The sequence below is a fragment of the Odontesthes bonariensis genome, chromosome 22, assembly GCF_027942865.1.
Source record: "Odontesthes bonariensis isolate fOdoBon6 chromosome 22, fOdoBon6.hap1, whole genome shotgun sequence".
NCBI lineage: Eukaryota > Metazoa > Chordata > Actinopteri > Atheriniformes > Atherinopsidae > Odontesthes > Odontesthes bonariensis.
The window spans coordinates 18,427,382-18,445,330 of NC_134527.1; the positions used below are offsets into that span (position 1 = coordinate 18,427,382).

General features: G+C 41.0%; 1 protein-coding gene across 1 annotated transcript in view; it reads left to right on the forward strand.

The window, feature by feature from the left end:
• csgalnact1a (chondroitin sulfate N-acetylgalactosaminyltransferase 1a) overlaps positions 1-17,620 on the forward strand; it is a 36,302-nt gene extending 18,682 nt beyond the window's left edge. The window contains exons 4-8 of the mRNA XM_075455617.1: positions 4,869-4,970; positions 11,890-12,068; positions 13,103-13,197; positions 13,353-13,434; positions 15,817-17,620. Coding sequence (XP_075311732.1) covers positions 4,869-4,970; positions 11,890-12,068; positions 13,103-13,197; positions 13,353-13,434; positions 15,817-16,106 — 748 coding nt within the window. The 3' untranslated portion in view covers positions 16,107-17,620. The remainder of the gene's footprint in view (positions 1-4,868; positions 4,971-11,889; positions 12,069-13,102; positions 13,198-13,352; positions 13,435-15,816) is intronic.
• The last annotated feature ends 329 nt before the right edge of the window (positions 17,621-17,949 follow it).

Genomic DNA, 17,949 nt, shown 5'->3' on the forward strand with positions numbered 1-17,949 from the left:
TTTTCCATTAGATTTCAGTGCTTTACAGTGAAAAAAGGAATACCAGTAATCGATTGAGTTGACTTTCTCTGTGATCTGTTCACCGGTTTGTTTGTTTGCTACTACCAGTCCGCCTACAGCTCCAGTGCAGACTAGACACTGTGGTGACTTGCGTCTTATCTTGTGGCGTAAACTCCTATGACCGTAAAATCTTCTCATTCCCCGCAGGATCAGAGTTGTATATCTCAGCTGCACACTAAATAGGCATATTCTATATAATGCTATGCATTGCTTATTCGAATCCTGTAGACAATTCTTAGTTGAATTTATGTTTTAACCTTTTGTTTCTTCAAAGAGCACCTTTAATGCCTCACCCTCAGACAAGGGAAAAAAGTATTGGGTGACAAAGCAGCGATCTCCTGTGTTTGATCTCACAAACACTTCTAGTTTCTGTCTCCCCTCCCTTTTTTTTCGTGGAACTTGGACTTGATCCCTATGAGAGACGTATGGAGATATAGGACGAAGATTGCAGAAACGCAATAAATCAATCATAATGGCTCTCTTTATCACACGAGTGTCACGACTCAGGAAAATGTGATGCTCAGTGTTATTAAAACCCAATTCAAGTTTCACATAAAAAATTGGCCATCAAGCAGGCGTACTGTGACAAAGACAGGGGAAGATTAGAAAAATGAAAAATAACATGAGAGAGGCTATAGTTTCTCTGTGAAGGAGTAGGTAATTAGCACTTTAAAACTGCATTTGTGGCATTATCGGTTAATTAATTTGGAGCTGGCAGACATAACCAGACAAACAAATAAGCAAATAGAATAAAGTTGTCGGCTTCACACAGATTTCAGCTCAGTTTTTATCTGTCGACTCAACACTAGGCCCCAGGGATAAATTTCTCTGTCAAGGCAAACGCAGATTATGTGATAGGTGCCATTTGTCTTTCTGTTTGTCCGTAAGATTGTATGAAAAGCTATCGCAGAATTTCACTAAAGAGAGTTGGAAGAGCTCCCTGCAAGTTTCATACATATTTATTATACGCATAGCTGGCATGCATCTCAGACATAAAATATACAGATCTAGTAATGCTAAGTGTGTTAGCCCGAATCTTATGTTGGAAGCCCAAGAACAAACCGGAGAAATCTTCAGTTCATCTTTGCTGTCCAAGTATGGCAGCGCTGGGCTCGAAGTGAAAGAGCTCTCGCAGGGCCTCCGTCAGAACGAGCCCTGATCTCTGGAAATTGTTCCTATTTATCTTCTTCACTCTTATCTTCTTGGGCTGGGTCTGCCCCGTACAGAGATTGGACTTACACGCAACCGAATGTAATTGTCCTGTTACTAGTGACATGAACAGGCCAACCACTGTCCACGTCATGTTCTCTTGGGATGTGCTAAACAACGTGTGTGTGTGTGTGTGTGTGTGTGTGTGTGTGTGTGTGTGTGTGTGCGTGTGTGGGGGTTGCTTTTAGGCGTGTATCTAATGTAACAGACCTATCTGACAAGATAGAGCAGCTTCATCTGTCCCTGTTATTCAGTCCAGTTCTCACCAGTTATGCTATCTTAAAGCCTTGGACCATTCAGGGACACACATTGGCCCTCATTTATCAAGCCGTCGTAGAAAGCATCGTTGATATGAGCGGAGAACTCGTCGTACGCAGAGGCTCAAGTGAGATTTACAGAACATGCGTACCACACCAATCCTATCGTAAGACCGAGCGGCTGTTGATAAATCCGGTGGCTGAAATCCATCGTAATGATCCTAACCACGCCTTCTACAAAAGGCCGCACCTCTAGAATTTGCGACATGGATTGACGAAAGGCGGCAAAGAAACGCTGTCAACACTGTTGACAGCTGGGACGGCTGTCAACAGCGTTGGCGATGTAAATCGCAGACCGGACGAGTTATGTATTTTCCCCTACTGTGATGGTCAATAAGATATGATAAACTCCAGATTAAATGAAATCTAAAATCGAATGATGTTTTACTTTTTCTCCAATAAGATCAGGAAGAAGTGGTCCGATATGAAATTTGCCACCAAAGAAGGTCGCAGAGCTCTCCGACGCAGCATGTCACAAACGGGGGGGCGGGGGGGGGCTCCGATCCAGGTTTAGATTTGAGTGCCTTGGAGGAGAGGGTGGCTGGCCTGATCGGAGCTACGTCTTTTTTCCTTGAATAACAGAATGCTTACCAAAAGTCAGAATCGCTGAATAAGTTCCTCTCTCCTCCTGAGCGCTCTTGGCTGTGCAGGCTGGTGGTAGGGATCTCTGGGTATGGGGTCCTCTGGATGTACATCTGGAAATGGCACTCCGCATGCAATAATAATATTGCATACCTTTTCGGGCGTATATAGAAGGGTTCCCCCCGCAGCCGAGAGACAGATCCACCTGCCCTTTAGGAGCCCTGTACACCTCTCCACAGTGGCAAGTGTACTATGCGCAGTGTTAAAGCGCCTCTCCTGTACTGCTCATAAGCCACTCATCATTTTCCCGAAAGAAATCCTGCCGGTCCCGGAACACTCTCTCGCGCCTGATGCGCGCGTTCAGGTCCTCTAAAGCCTGAAGCCTGATTCTTACTCTGCGCAACCGCGCAACTGTTCTGGCTCGAGAACCATTAATGACGTCATCGAAAGCGCCAGCCCCTTCACAGTTCCTTCAGCTCATAAGCGCAGTTTGCGCCGAGTATGCGTCACATTTGCAGTTCTCTCCAGACCAGCGGGCGTCACTGTTGAGGAAACAAGCTGAAAAGCATACGAAGAAAGCATACACAATGCCACCTGTGGTGTCACGTCAGCAGAGGCTGGCACATCTGATGCGGAATGAATTTACTCTGGGTGTAGAACTGTATATGTATCTCAGAGCTAAGCGGCTGCGGCAAAAACAGAAGAGAAGGTGGAATGTTCGTCCTTTGCAACAAGACGAACTTTGTCAAACGTTGTCAAACGTTGTCCTGGCTTTGGGACAATATTGTCCCAGTGTAACTTCATAGACGTGTCGTACAGATGTTTGTAGAGGCGCACCCTCTCGGTCACCGCGGTCTCTGCAGTGTTCATGTTTCCTTTCTCTTGGTCAGCTGTTTCCGGTTGAGCTCGCGCGAAGTCAGAGAAAAAGTTGTGTGCGCGCCCTTGCGACGCGCGAGGATTTTTTAGCTTGCGACGGGGGGCGTGGCGGAATTTTGGGTCACGTGACCGTTTGCGCCATTTGCGACCAGCTAGTAAGAATGGGTCAAAGCGAGGTTGCGCTGAGTAAGAATCAGGCTTTACAAAGCCAGATCTGCCACAGTTTCGCCATTACCGCGCCGCTAGAATCACCTCTTAAATAGGCGGTTGAATAATGAGCCATCACTCTTCCAATTACGGAGTTGTACTTGTTTAATTTTTTTATTTATTTAATTTGCGTTTATGTTTATATTTATGTTGAAGTCAAATAAAACATGGGCCTTCTTTGAAGTGATAAGTCTGTAATTTTAACCTAGGGATTTATTGCGACTCATGAGGCAAGCACTAACGCTGCTGTTTATGTATGCTATTGCAGTCACCGCAAGTCAAAATGGAAAAGTGCGTACACGGCTTCAGACCTGTCGTGGCGATTTCATCTTTCCTGCGCTCACGATGGATTTGATAAATGCCAACCTTTGCGCAGAAAAGAACGTACACACGACCTACGCATGTTTTTCGTCTTACACAAGTTTGATAAATGAGGGCCACTGTGTTGTAGGAGCAGAGTGGACAAGTACAAAATAGGAACATAAGCTTATTAGAAAAATACAGAATAAGAATACATAATGTCTAACAAGTAGATCTTACCTTGTACATATAGGAGACAAAACCATTGAAATTTCACAATAAACCAAACAGTAGAAAGGTCTAAATTTCTTTGCAGCCCTGCAAAGTGCAAATGAAAGGAATAACTACTGTCATTTTTGTAAGATGCACAGTCCTATTTGGAGAGGCAGACAAAACTTATCAACTAACAGCAAAACATGTTTGTTTCAGCTCTGCATTCCGCCACCCTCATAAGTGGAAATGTCCTGCGTAACGTCTGTGATTTATTGTGCTGCTGCTGCTTATCACAGCTCTTTTTACATGGTAAATCCTGCTTAGTAGAAGTGTAGCAGCCCATTAAAATGTCCCCCTGGGCAGACCTGCAGTATTTGATATACAGCATGGCAAGAAGTATACTCACTTGAAAGACTTGGCGGGTCGCTGAGCAAACACTTTCCCCTCATCCATATTAAAGGTGCAATAGGAGAAGCTATATTTGTGGATGTAAAGAGATGATAACGTCGTTTTTTTTCTTCTTTTTTTTTTTAATCAAAAATTCGATATTCATAGAGTGTGAAATACCAGCATTTTTATGGTAAAGGGCAGAATAAACTGCAAGGTTTGCACAAAGGCTGAGTGGATTTTAAAGCATGCATAAACCCAAGTGTCACAGGAAAATTCTGACAAATTTCTGTGTGCACATCTGTGTGTCATGTGGGGAAGCTGAATTATCTACAGCATGTGAGATAACAGGGGCATCTCCACCTTGTCTCTCTGTTACTCTTTTCCTTTGTGCATTAATGTTGTGTGAAACAGAAGACAGCATTTGAATTCTCTGTAAAAAATACTATTGCCTTTTTATTGTCCAAATCTTGGTCCACAGTCCAAAGAAATCCCATACATACTATTGCATAAAACAGAAAGAAAACAGTCTGATCCTTTGGTTGCTCTTGGACTAACTGCTTCAGCACTACAAGAATAAAACCTCCAAGCCAGTACCTTCCCTGAAAATGCATCATGTGATCTGGTTCTCTTCCTTCCTCCAGTCCCCTCTGCTCAGTTTACATAACACTTTCATTCCTAATGTCCCTTCCTTTGTGTGTTTGTGTGTATATACAGGGAAGTCTGCGTGCGTCAGGACGGTCGGGTACATCTGACAGTGGTGTATTTTGGGAAAGAGCAGATGAGCGAAGTTCGCAACACTCTGGAGAACACATCCAGGTGGGTTTGAATTGCAGCCAACAATCAGCTAAATGTAGGGGCTAAATGTAGAGCATGTAATGCAGTTTTTGACATGAAACCAAACCAGTCTCAGTTATGCGCCCAATCGCAGACGCAGATGTCATTCCCACACGTGCACCAGAAACATGTCATTTTCACTGTCTTTTTCACGACACGCCAAACGCACCCCCCCCCCCCCCTTTCCTGGCTAGGCGTCCTGCCACAGCCAGCCATCTATCCCATGAATAATGGAGCAGCATGCCATCCATGCTGAAGAGCTTAAAAGCTCCGAGCCAGCACCGATTTATTACAAAAAGCGTGTGATCATCCCTGTCTCACTCTGCCCTCTCTCATGGATCTCGACACCTACACCAGCTCGGGAGACGATCGCTATTGGCTGATCAGGAGTCAGGTCAGTGGATTGAGCCTCAGATTCCCTGAGGGGTTGCTATGGTGATGCTTGTCAATTTTCCAGCCTCGAAGGTCTGTGTGGGGCCTTGAATCGGTCCGACTATCTCCAGTATCACACAGCGTCTTTGTCTTGCTGAAAAAGGCCACGTTGCATACTCTAAAATTGAAGCTTCACATAAAGTGTAAAGAAGGCAAATTCCAAAGCTGTGAATATGGAAAGAAGACAAGAAGACAAAAAACCTAAAATGTTATTGCCTCTAATGTAGGAGGACTGAAACAGAGGATTTGGAGAAGAAAACATACAGAAGGGAGAACAGTTGGAGTTGAAGTGAAGGTGCAATCAGTGAAAGAAGGGTGTTAAATGGAAGTCTCTGTCCTGAACAGCAGGAACTCAAACTCTTTCAGCTCAGAGCTGCTCTCAGTTTAACAGTGCATTCATCGGTTACGTACCCGCGTATCTGGGTGTGAATCGCTGCTTGTAATCAACTCAGTACTCCTTTTATTCTATGTTGCTTTCAGCCTGTGGTTGAAATTAATGGGAATCATCTCTGGAAGATAACGACCTGTGGTCCCATTATCTGCGACCTCAGTCAGACACACACTACCAGTAAACTCACAGATACACACAGGCTCCCAAGGAGGGGTGGATGAATGCACATGGAAATATTTAAAGCACAAACCAGTCCTAATTACCGAATGAAAACTTGGAGCATGAATCTGTTGCAACAATTTCTTCACGTTACTAATGCATTGTCTCACCCATGAATGCAAATACAGGTAAATGCTCATTTTATTCACTTTTTTTCATAAAATAAGCCTTATTTCCGTTTATCACAGAGTGTTGAACCCTTCCCCACCTTTACTTCTGAAAAACACAGCTTCTCTGAGATGCTCTTTTTTACACCCAGTAATGCTGACTCATAGGGGCTTAAACGATTTTCGAGTCAATGAACTTCATTGTTTTGCGAATTCACCGAGTCGTACCTTCTCAGGACATGACCTATTCTGAATATGTAAAACAAAACTGGTTCACTCAAAAGTTTCAGCTCAGAATGAAGTACACATGCATACATCTTCATTTTCAAACGTCAATTTCCTAGCAGCAGTGTCGGCATCATTAGTGGCTCAGATCAATCAGATTCTGCACGGCCCTTCCAAGAAATTCAATTTACCTCCACTAACTGCTTTAGTTTGTGCCAGCTCACAAATGACCTCCAGCTCTTGGTCTTGTTTTTTTTCTTTGAAAATTACATTTGAGTCATCTTCTCTGCTTTGGAGCAGCACAGCACTAGCACTATCTTCCCAGAGGCATTTATACGAATATCAACAGCCAGTGTAGACTACCTGAAATTTCCCATAATTCTGTAACAAGATCTAGACTGTCCTGGATTCCCACCAGTTTTTTAACCCCTGTCAAACCCACTACAGGATTTTTAGCAGATCAGAATTATTTGGAAGTATATATAAAGTGCTGAATGTAACACAATACAGACAATTGGAAGTTATGTTAAAATTCAGGACCTCAGTATTCTCAAACTTTCCACCAGACACCAGGGATGTGTTTTAAAATAGAGAATTGACAATTGTATTTTCAAATTCTATTCTTACAAATCTACATTTCAAAGCTTCAAACTCAGAGTCACTCTTGGGGGCGGGGGCTGTATGTTTCTGTACCTTACAGGCCTAAGAATAGCGATTCACAACAACACGAAACAAAGAGAAGGGAGAAAGCTGTGCAAAAAGAGGGAGAAAAAAAGAGTGATCGTTTTAACTAGATACCTGTCGATACATATTAATAATGACTGTGTTGCTCAGGGGAGAGCTGTTGGCTGAGGAGAAAATAGTACAAGAGGATGTTAGGGGAGAAGTGTGCAGATAAAATTGGAATACAAATATTGGAAAATTCTCAAGGATTGAAGACTATCATCAAGGACTGTGCAGGAACTGAACAAAGATAAAAGAAACAAGGAAGGAGATTGCTCTGTCTCTCCTTTAAACTTAACTTCCGCTGTTATTGTTCGCTGTTAGCAACTTGCATTTCATAATCTGTGGTTCTTTTTAGTCAGTTCACCGATGGGTAGCTTCTTTGAGGAGCCTCGAGGGGGAGAAGGAAAATATTGAGCAGAGTTGATTTTGGCAAGATTCTGAGTGTTTGGAATGATATCCAAAATATAGCTGAGTTTGAAAAGCTGAATTTAATTAATTCTTGAAAAAGCATGTTAGCATGCCCCTTTACAAATCTCATGCACACCCATTGTGGAAATTACTCAGTTTTATTAACTCATGTAGCTGTTTTGCCTGAGGCCTCTGCCAAAGAGAGAGCGCAACAATTCTACATTTTTAATAGTTTGCACCTCTCCATTACACACATAGACTGCTAATTCCCCAACTCACTAAAAAGGTTTTTTTTGTCTGTCCATAGCACCAGCCTCCTATGCTCTATTAAGAGCAAGACAGCCAAACATAAAATATAAGCCATTTAGAATTCACAGCAGGAATAAAACAAATCTCAAGCAGAAGAAAGCTGCTAGTTTCCATTGCTACATCAGAAAATATTAAACAATGGTGTGTAAATGAAAGCAGCTAAGTTTATTTTGTTTCGATGTACTTATATTGCAACAAGATTATTGGGCGTAAAAGTCTGAGCAAAAAAGCTACCAAGACTTTGCTCACAATAAAAGCAGCCTTCCAGGAAAAAAAAAGGTTTGCAGCCATTGTTTTAAGTGACCCTTAAGTGCCGCGGTTGCTACTCAAAGGATAAAGTCTTTGTGTTCTCAGTCAGATCTTTTGTATTCACTGCTGCCTTCAAAACGCATCCAAAGTTTCAACTTAAGCAGTGCTCTGCAAACCCCCAGAGAGGTTCAAGAAAATAAGTTCTCTGGGAATGGCAGCACTTCGTAATCCATCCAAAGTGTTTAGATATCAGTTTGGACCAAAGTTGCGGGCTGACTAATACAGATAGCTTGACTAAAAAGCAAGCATGCCTCTTTGGTAACTTACAAAAAGTGAACTTTACCACAGATTTGGAGCTTAGAGTCAAGTCTGTATATTTAACAAAAAGCAGCATGTTTGCTGTGGGTCTTCCCCTCCCTGTCTTCACTGAGCATAACTAACAGGATCAGACCTACTGCTGAGACACAACAAGATAGCTCTTTGCAGGCTCCTCACTCTGACACAATTTCAACCATTTTAGATGCTACAAGGTACAAGCCATCGCGCCCACAGTAAACAAATTGACTATTTAAGGGCATAAGAAGGAGGCTGATGTCTGTGGGCATGAGGGAGGGGAAAAAAAAACACAGTATATAAAAAGCAATTTATAAAACAAGGATTTTGCAGGATTAAGCTGATTTTTCCATTTGGCACACAACAGTAATGCCTGCGTCCATGTTTATAGGCTTGCATTAACGAGTCACCCACAAATCCTGGGAGCCTATTTAAATAGATAATGTGCTCAAACCAGCATCCATCAACATTTTCTTACACGTCCCTGTGTGGACTCATCATGGGCATAATGCATTTTCTTGCCCCTGACAACTGAAAGTGTCAGCCTAACATTTAGCCGAAGCATTATCTATTTCTAACCCTAAAACCAACCCTTGACCCTCAAAAAAAGCCCTCCGGATTTGTGAGCACTTTTGGTTCCCACAGTGTGCAGTCAGTTCATAGACCCCAAGAGGAGGAAAAAAAAAAAGGGAAAAAAAAAAAGAAACGCAGACTCACGTCCTCCACTTATCAAGATAAATTAAAAGCTTTATGTTTGGCTTTATGGGGTCAGTTGCATTTCTCCACTGAATGATATTGATGTACAAGATTTTTTCTCACCTCCAAAAATGGTACTAATAAATCATTATTAATTTCATGTCTCTTTGATCGGTAAATAAACACAGGAAGCAGGTATCACAAAGATTGTCATTGGGTAAGATGCTCTGTACAAAGAAAGAATCTGCCCACTTGTGTCTATAAAGCTCTTTAATCACTGCGTAAAATCGTGTCTATATAATTTGTTTGAAATTTTAAAACCTAAAAAAGAAAACTCAAAGGTAAACTAAGCAATTACTGTTTGCAAAAACAGCGTTCAGTCTTGGCTACTAACACCCTACTAGCTACACATCTACTGTTCTCAAACTGTGGTACGTAGCGGTAGGGTTAGCCCCCTCTAGTGGTATGCAGGATACATTTTTGCTGTTTCAGATTAACTCTAAAATGTGGTTTAAATTGTAGCTTAAACATTTTTGAATCTGTCATTGGGGTGCAGTTGTTGTTTTTGATATTTTTACATTCCCTGGATGTTTGTGCGTGGGCAGCGACGTTACATTCACTTTGGTATAGAACTGTTTTCAACGTGAGTGATAATGGGATCACCTGAGAGCCACACAGGTGATACATGGTATAAAAGTGTGAGAGCCACCCACAGCAGTAGTGTTGGACCACAAACCGATCATGAGTTTCCCTCATGCGCACTTCTTTGAATTATGCAAATCATCCCTAACTCTGTCTCCATTGCTCACTTGGCTGCAGCTGCTCATCTTAGACTCAGCTCAAACAATGCAACTTGATGTCTTATTAAACTATAATGATACGATACTGCTGCTAATAAGCATTGTTACTGATCACTTCCTCTGACAAGAACCACCTTTCAAGTTGATGGGATCGTCCTTAGTTTGATCAAATATTAAAAACCTTTTTTAAATCTTTAAATCTTTCATCAATTTTGTCAACCTGCCATCAGTTCACTACATTTACAAGGTGCAAATACTCAACCATGATGCTGTTTGAGTGTTTTTTTTGTTTTTTCTCATGGTATAATATAATGAGACAATGACCCGTCACGTTCCTGGGAGGAGCTCTTTACAACAGAGAAACAAAAACAGAAGGTGGACATAATGTTTCCTGCCATATAAAACTTCCTAAAACCTCTCTGTCTGCAAGTTATAAGCAGTTTTAAGTAATTCAGGTAGTCTTAACATTTTCTGTTAATGTTGACAAAAGAGTTGCCCAATTAAAGCTAAGACTGAATCAACGTGTTTAGCTGGTTTAGCACTAGACTAAATGTTGAGACAAACAGAGCCATTGTTCTGGATTTGCTAGCTGTGGACAGTTTAGTGCCAGCGGCAGGGACCACCTCTCCTGGGACTTTGGGTAGACAGTGAGACATTTCAACTCTGTGTGGATTCATGTGGCGCAAACAGACGTAAACACTATGCTCTGGACTCTCGACATATTGACTGACTGACTGACTGCACATCAGCAGATATGGACAGGTTCTGTAAAAGTAGACATTTTCGATCAAAAAGCTTCAGAAGTCACCAGGCGTTTTGGGGATGTGAAGACATTGTTTTTGCCGTCTCACTGGAGCTGTTTGTCACACAGACAAATAAGATGCTTGTAACTGGCGTCATGTTTATGTGTCTCTGGGAGCTGCTCAGAATCAGAAGGTTACAACCTTTCTTATTTATGGGAAAGGCTGAATGGATGGGAGTGAGACAAAGGGTTTTACAGAGCACCACACATGAATGAATATGCTGATACAAACTATTCATGGACAAAAACACACACATAGCAGAGAGAGGGTATGATTCAAGTCGTCTCAGGCGAAATGTTTCCTCTGGTCATCCTGGTTTCCTCCAACAAAACTATGTGTCCGCCTCTGTCTACCTGCTCTCTACCTGCTGTTTTCCATGAGTCGTGTCACCCACACTCACATCAGTGAGTCATGAAGTGTTATCCTGTTTGTTCTGTCTCATGTTGAGACATGTCAACCAGTTTTTCCTTGATGTGTGCCTTAAAACATGCATGTTTCTATGCAGGCCCGTGCATGAGTAAAGGATTAGTCACTAACCGTGTGAATTGTTATGGCTGATGAAAAAGCCACAGCTGTGTAGATCTGGATCCAGATGTTTCTCTTTATTTAAACCACAGCCCTGAAAAGCATGGGATAGAGGGAAACTTTGTTTTCCTGTGTTCCTAATTTGCGGTTCCTCTTCAATCTAGACCAGAGTTGGAGTGGGAACTGTGAGAGTTTGGACTGACTTTTTAACTCTCGGATGAATATTTGTGCATTATGTTTTAATGTTTGGCTGAGAAACAGAAGACCCAAAAAAAGAGTTTTGTTGACTTCAACATTCAACCACTTCTGGCCCTCATATTTTCCGTTCACATTATATTGCCCATTTGTGCACATAGACACTGTCATGTTGCTATGATAAGCTGTCAGAAGATCAGTGAGGGCATTTCTATTCAGTTTAGATATTAATCAAGCAAAGGAACAGAAGAGACAATCAATTCTACACACAATGTAAATGTAAACAGGAGTGATATACACTAATTGAATCAAATTCATCAAGTACTGGGAAGATAATTTGTCATTTTTTTTTATTATTCATTATTCATCTGTTTAAACAGTTTTGTATTGTCATAGTTTAACCAAAACGAGTTGGGTATTCTACTATCAAAGCCAAAGTTTCAGGCTTTTCATTCCCTCTCATGGCCATTTTTGCATTTACAGGGAGGGGAATTTTAGGAACTACACCCTGCTTCAACTAGACGAGGAGTTTTCGCGGGGACGGGGTCTAGACGTCGGGGCTCGAGCTTGGAAGGGAGGCAACGTGCTGCTTTTCTTCTGCGACGTGGACATCTACTTCACAGCTGACTTCCTCAGCACCTGCCGACTCAACACACAGCCTGGTGAGACGCTGCACACACAAGCACAAACACCTTTAAGGTATAAAAGAACGAGCATTTACGTTTAAAGAATTGTGGAATGCATTAACGATTGGACAAAACTTTAGATTAAGATGCCTCTCAGTCCATACATAAGAGTAATGACTGACACTGGATATATAAAAATGTATGTTTATATATTCATAGGACTACACATAAGACAAAAAGTTACCGAGATCCTTTAAATGTGCTAAATTAACAAAGGACTTTAGAGGCCATATCTCTAATTTTTTTAAACGGTGTTCTTCTGCCACTATTGCACGAAGCCCCCCTATGCTCACTTAAATGGTTTGTGTCTGAAAATGATGCGGCTCAAATTTAAATCAACGTATCCCAATATGCGATGGCTTTCTGCTGGAAAAGAATGACATGCTCTTTTTCGGTTGAGCGGGAGAGTCTGTTCTTAATGGAGGCGTATTCAGCCGTCTTAAAGTCTTCTTCATGTGATGAGAAAATAGAACTTTACGAAGGCCTGTAGGTCAGGGGCCCCTTTTTAGTGATGCTGTTGCTGTGCTGTACATCAGAGGTGAAGTGACTCATCTCCTCAGAGAACACCTCCTCTTCTGACACCTCTAACACGCCAACATGCCTAATTGGCGGTTACTTCACACTTCTGCACCTGTTCTGCATGTTTGTCATTAGAAACAGACGTCGATCTTTATGGTTCCACCAGGTTTTTTTTTTTACTGTACTAAAGGTGAGGAGCAACATTCAAGCTAAGTTGCTTTAGATAAAAGCAGTGCTGTAAAAAAGGTTTGTAGATATCTGAAATTTGAGTTTTGATATGTTAAAGCGTGATCAGAGAGATAATAGATTAAAATTTGCATTGCAGTAATTATAGAATCCCATCAATAATTATATTTAACTTTACAATGATTCCTACATCACCAAATATATAAAATTGTGATCATATCATTAAGATGACTAATCAAGCTGTATTTATAGATGTCTAAAATGTGATGTGAGATGATTAAATACTGAATGCTGTGTCTCCACAGGTAAAAAGGTGTTCTACCCAGTTTTATTCAGCCAGTACAACCCAACTCTGATTTATGGAAGTCCTGAGCACATTCCACCAGTGGAACAACAACTGGTAACGCGCAACAATCAAATCTGTCTTCCTCCTCACTGCACAAGCCACTTGTTGAAAATTGTTGAGGCACTTTTACACTGAGAGGTTTAGAAATATGTTTCACAAATCCCATTTGTATGTGTGTGTGTGTTGAAATAATCCACTTTTTCCTGTAGGTGATAAAGAAGGACACTGGCTTCTGGAGGGACTTTGGTTTCGGCATGACTTGCCAATACAGATCTGACTTCATCAACATAGGTATACACACCAACAACACTGGCAAAGGAGGACATGCACTGCAGCCATACTCATTGTAACATCGCAGCACTGCAGGAATTCATGAACATTTGATCCGTAGGGTTGATTATCTGTGTAAAGGCGTAACATAACACTGTAAAATGGGCTTCCCAAATTGAAACAAAAAAATGCACAGTGCTAATGGTGCTGCAGCTTAATGGACGTGAAACTCATCAGGCCACAACTGACTCAGTATTACATTACTGTTCCTAACAGGGAAGAGATTTTATTATATCACTCTGCATGAAAATGGCTCAGAGCAGCAGCAGCAGCAGCAGCATATATTAGCATCTCCCTGCATCTCCATCCCCATCTGTACGCTGGGCGAGGAATATTGGCTCTCCAGACAGATTTATATCAGTTTTGTTTCCCTCCAAAGTGAAATCAATTAGAGGCTGCAGTGGAATTCAGCTATGCCTTTTATTGTGTTCGACCCAAACACATTCGCACGAACACGTGCAAACTCACAGGCATGCACATATTCTTAGTCGGTTTCAAGCCATATGTGTGCAAGCGCACCACAGGCACCTTTTCCAGGAACCAGGATCTTTTAAGGGGCTCTTTCCTCAGCCACCTAGTTTCACCCTGGTTTCAGATACATGGGGCTGAAGAGTTTTCTGGGGCAGAAATCTCTGCCCCTAAAAGCTCCCTGATGTAGAGTAGAACTTACACTAATTACACTGAACCTGTTTGGTAGGGCTTACAGTTCTAAATATTTGTGTTTGGTTGAATATTCTCAGTAATTCCTCGTGGTAAACACAGCACTGAAACTCAGACATTCATTTTGGGAGCTCCAGAGTGAATGAGGAGGCAGATCTTAGATTGTGACAATAAAACAAAGGAATTCTAATCTCTGATTTTTATTTTATTTTTTTTTGTTTTTCACTGCAGTTCTGCTTTAAGGCACAAATAAATACATCTAAGAACCTGCTGACATGTATAATGTTGAGAGGTTTTAAGTGAATGAAGCTGATAAGCACTTCCTCGTGTTTCCACTGCAGAGTGAGACACTGCCAAGAGGACGCAGCGGTTCAGCTGCTGGAGCCAGCTCCAGAATGTGAAGAATTGCTCCGATTGTGGCATAAAACCAGTGCAATCAGAGCAATGAAATCTTAATCTCAAATATTTTCACAGTGGTTATGCGTTAAGATCCAAATAAAACACCCAAAACATCATAAAGACATGTTCTAAAACCCCTATGTTAGAACATGTGTCTGCATATGTCTGCATAATTAGATTCCAGGGGCCTGTACTATGAAGCCGGTTCGACTCTGGTTGTCTGGCTTAACTAACCCTTGAATGCTTAAGTTCAATGTCCATGCACATATCTGAGGTTTTTTTTTTCATTTTCTAAGAGAATTGATTGGTCAGGAGGCGGTGCTTTTACCTATGTCGATCTCTTACCTCGAAACCGACCTCCTGAGCAGGTTAGTTTTCCAGTGTAAGTAGCTTCAATACACTGAAAATCAGGAGCCCAACCTGAAGTTATCTCGCAAAGTCGCTAATTCTACTTCAAAGCACAGGCCCCAGGAGTATTTGATAAATCCATATTACTAAATGAATAGAATGTTGATTCCACCCATATTCCTGTGCAGAAATTGTTTAGCTTGAAGAGACAACAGGTTTTACCAAAATACGGAGGTGTAGCCACCATGATGCAACCATAGCTTTGTGAATTCTTGTCGTGAGGCATGGAGTTCAGCATTTCTACATCTTGGTCTATTGAAAAAGGAATTACAAGTCAGCAGTAGATCTGACTAAGAACTGTGGAAACTACAAACACCCATACAGCAAAGATAAGTCAATCACAACATAGCTCAACCCTAAAGTATACTCATCTTTATTGCCTATTTTACTTAGAGTGAGACCAAAAACTACCAAAATGGCCGTGTATTGAAAAGAATTTAAACAGATTTAGATCATAAACTAACTGGCAAAGTTCTTACTGGGTTAAAAAAAATTATGTGAGTATCCGGGGCATTTTCTCACAGACTTTTACAAGAGTAGTCTGGTTCCCAGTACATCAGCGTAGGCTTTATTTTTGAGGCACGGAGGCTTGCTTGTCTCAAAATGATTCTTTAAACGAGTTCCTTCATTTCTCGCTCCACACTTGAAATGTGTTTTCTGTTATGACTGCACGTACAAAAACAAATAGCAATTCATCTCTTGTGCTCAAATTTCCGTTTTTTTCTCGTTAGTTTGAATAGAGAAAAAGCAAAAGTGATTATAATCATATACCTCAAACCCTCTGAATAAGTAGGCACACAGCTGAAAATAACACATCCTGTGGTGATATACAGTTAGAAATGATTGACATGATATCCTCAATTTTATTTCTCTCAGGAGGTTTTGACATCGACATTAAAGGCTGGGGAGGCGAAGATGTCCACCTCTACAGAAAGTACCTCCACAGCAACCTTCTGGTGGTTCGAGCCCCGTCGCGTGGCTTATTCCACCTGTGGCATGAGAAGCACTGCGCCGACGAGCTCCCTCCGGACCAGTACCGCATGTGCATGCAGTCAAAGGCCATGAACGAGGCCTCACATGGCCAGCTGGGGATGCTCTTCTTCAGGCCTGAGATCGAAGCCCATCTCCGCAAGCAGAAACAACAGCAGAACTCCAAAAAGACATGAAGACTCAGAGCTAGTTGGATTATTATTGACTGAGGACAAAGCAACTGCTTAAAACAGAGCAGGGGAATTCAGTCTGTCTTAAGTCCATCATATTTTTAATGAATATGTCGGAAAGCAGGCTTTATTGGCCTTGCTGCTCAGAACCAGATGCACAGATCTCCCTCTCGTATCCGCACACTAAACTGAAGCTACAGGCAGAGGATGGTTAGGGTACTTGACAGAAGAAGAAAAAAACAGCTGTCTCCTCACTATGGCTTCACATTTGGCTTACACATGTAAGACTGGTGTCAGTCTTCTCATCTAACTCTCGGCTAAATGTAGTGATGTAGTTCCCAAGATGTGAGATCTGTTGAGTGACTAAAAAGTAAGGACTTTTTTACTTTTTTAAGGACACAAATTGTTTAAAAAAAAAAAAAAGAAGAGAGCTGCCTGAGGACGGATCCAAACAACTGTGGTGGAAATTATTATTCAGCAGATGTGCCGGTAACTATGGTCCTTTTAAGGCTTTTCAAAATGAAAACTTGTTGCCTAATTTTGAGCTACAACGCATCTTCGAACAATGTGCCTTACGTGAATAAAACCCAAGCGCTGTTTTATTTGGATGGCAGGTGAAAACTGGACCTCCCAACAGGTTTTATATGTAGGGAAACGGAGCCATCTGGTGGAAGGAGAGTGAATAGCATGCTGGTGAACAATCGTGAAGGACCCTTTCAAAGCCCTGAACTGTCTTGTAAAACTTTTTTTTACATAAATTATTAATCAGAAGTCGTTGCTTTATTTATGTTTTATTACCTTTCTACCAGTTTTAGGATTTTTATTTCACTTATTGCCTGGACAGTATTATGAGCAGGACATTCATCACAACTGGGCAATGAAGTGAGAGTTGTTGAAGAAAAGAATGTAGTGTCAAATTTTAAATTATCTTCACGGCTTTTTCCTAAAAGTCTTTCAATTTAAAACATTTGTGTTTATGGTTACAATCTCACGAAAGGTAAGTTAAATTTTTTTAAAGACTTATTGTAATACCGGTGAACAGGTACACTGCTTTGTTTTCTTTTTCTCTTAGCTAATTCGTTGACATATAGTGATATGGATAAAATTCAGTAAAATTATTGAAACTAACGACGACTTAACAAGTCCGAACCAGATCTTATTTTTTTGTTTTTTTTATATATCTCAAGGCAATCAAGTGTGACTCCTAAAATATGCAGACAAAATGATCCTTTGTGCAATAATGAAGGAAAAACTGTGACGTGTATTTGTGAGCAGTCATTGTGTTTAAAAATGCTGTAGATGACTGCCCAAAAAGATTTTTCTCTGTCTTGAATTCTCATTCCAGCACTTCTTCAGTACTTAGATGAGATCTAAGTGAGCTGTTGATGGTGGATGACCGAGGCACTTATTTACTTGTGTTTTTAATGTTAGCCATGAAAGCATCCCTGTAAACATAAGATGAATGTCTATTTGTCTTTTTTACTTTTGTGTGTTAAATAAACATATTTGTGCATTCTGAATATATTGAAAGGAGATGTTTTCTGATTATGATCTCATTCAACTAAAAGGTGGACTTTGAACAGAACTGAACAGAATTAGTTACTTTTGCCCATTTTGATACATTAACTCAGAACTATGATAAAGTGTGTTGTCATTTAGCTTAGCTTTACTGTTAGCAACGCTTTAAATAGCAATCATCTGGACATCGAATAGTTTTAGTAAGTATGAAACTAATGGAATTACAAATATGACTAATTTATACACACAATATCTCATTTTACAAGTAAAATTTTTCTCAAATGTTCTCATTGATTATTTTTCTTGCAGCGTAGGATAAGTTCAGGTCTGG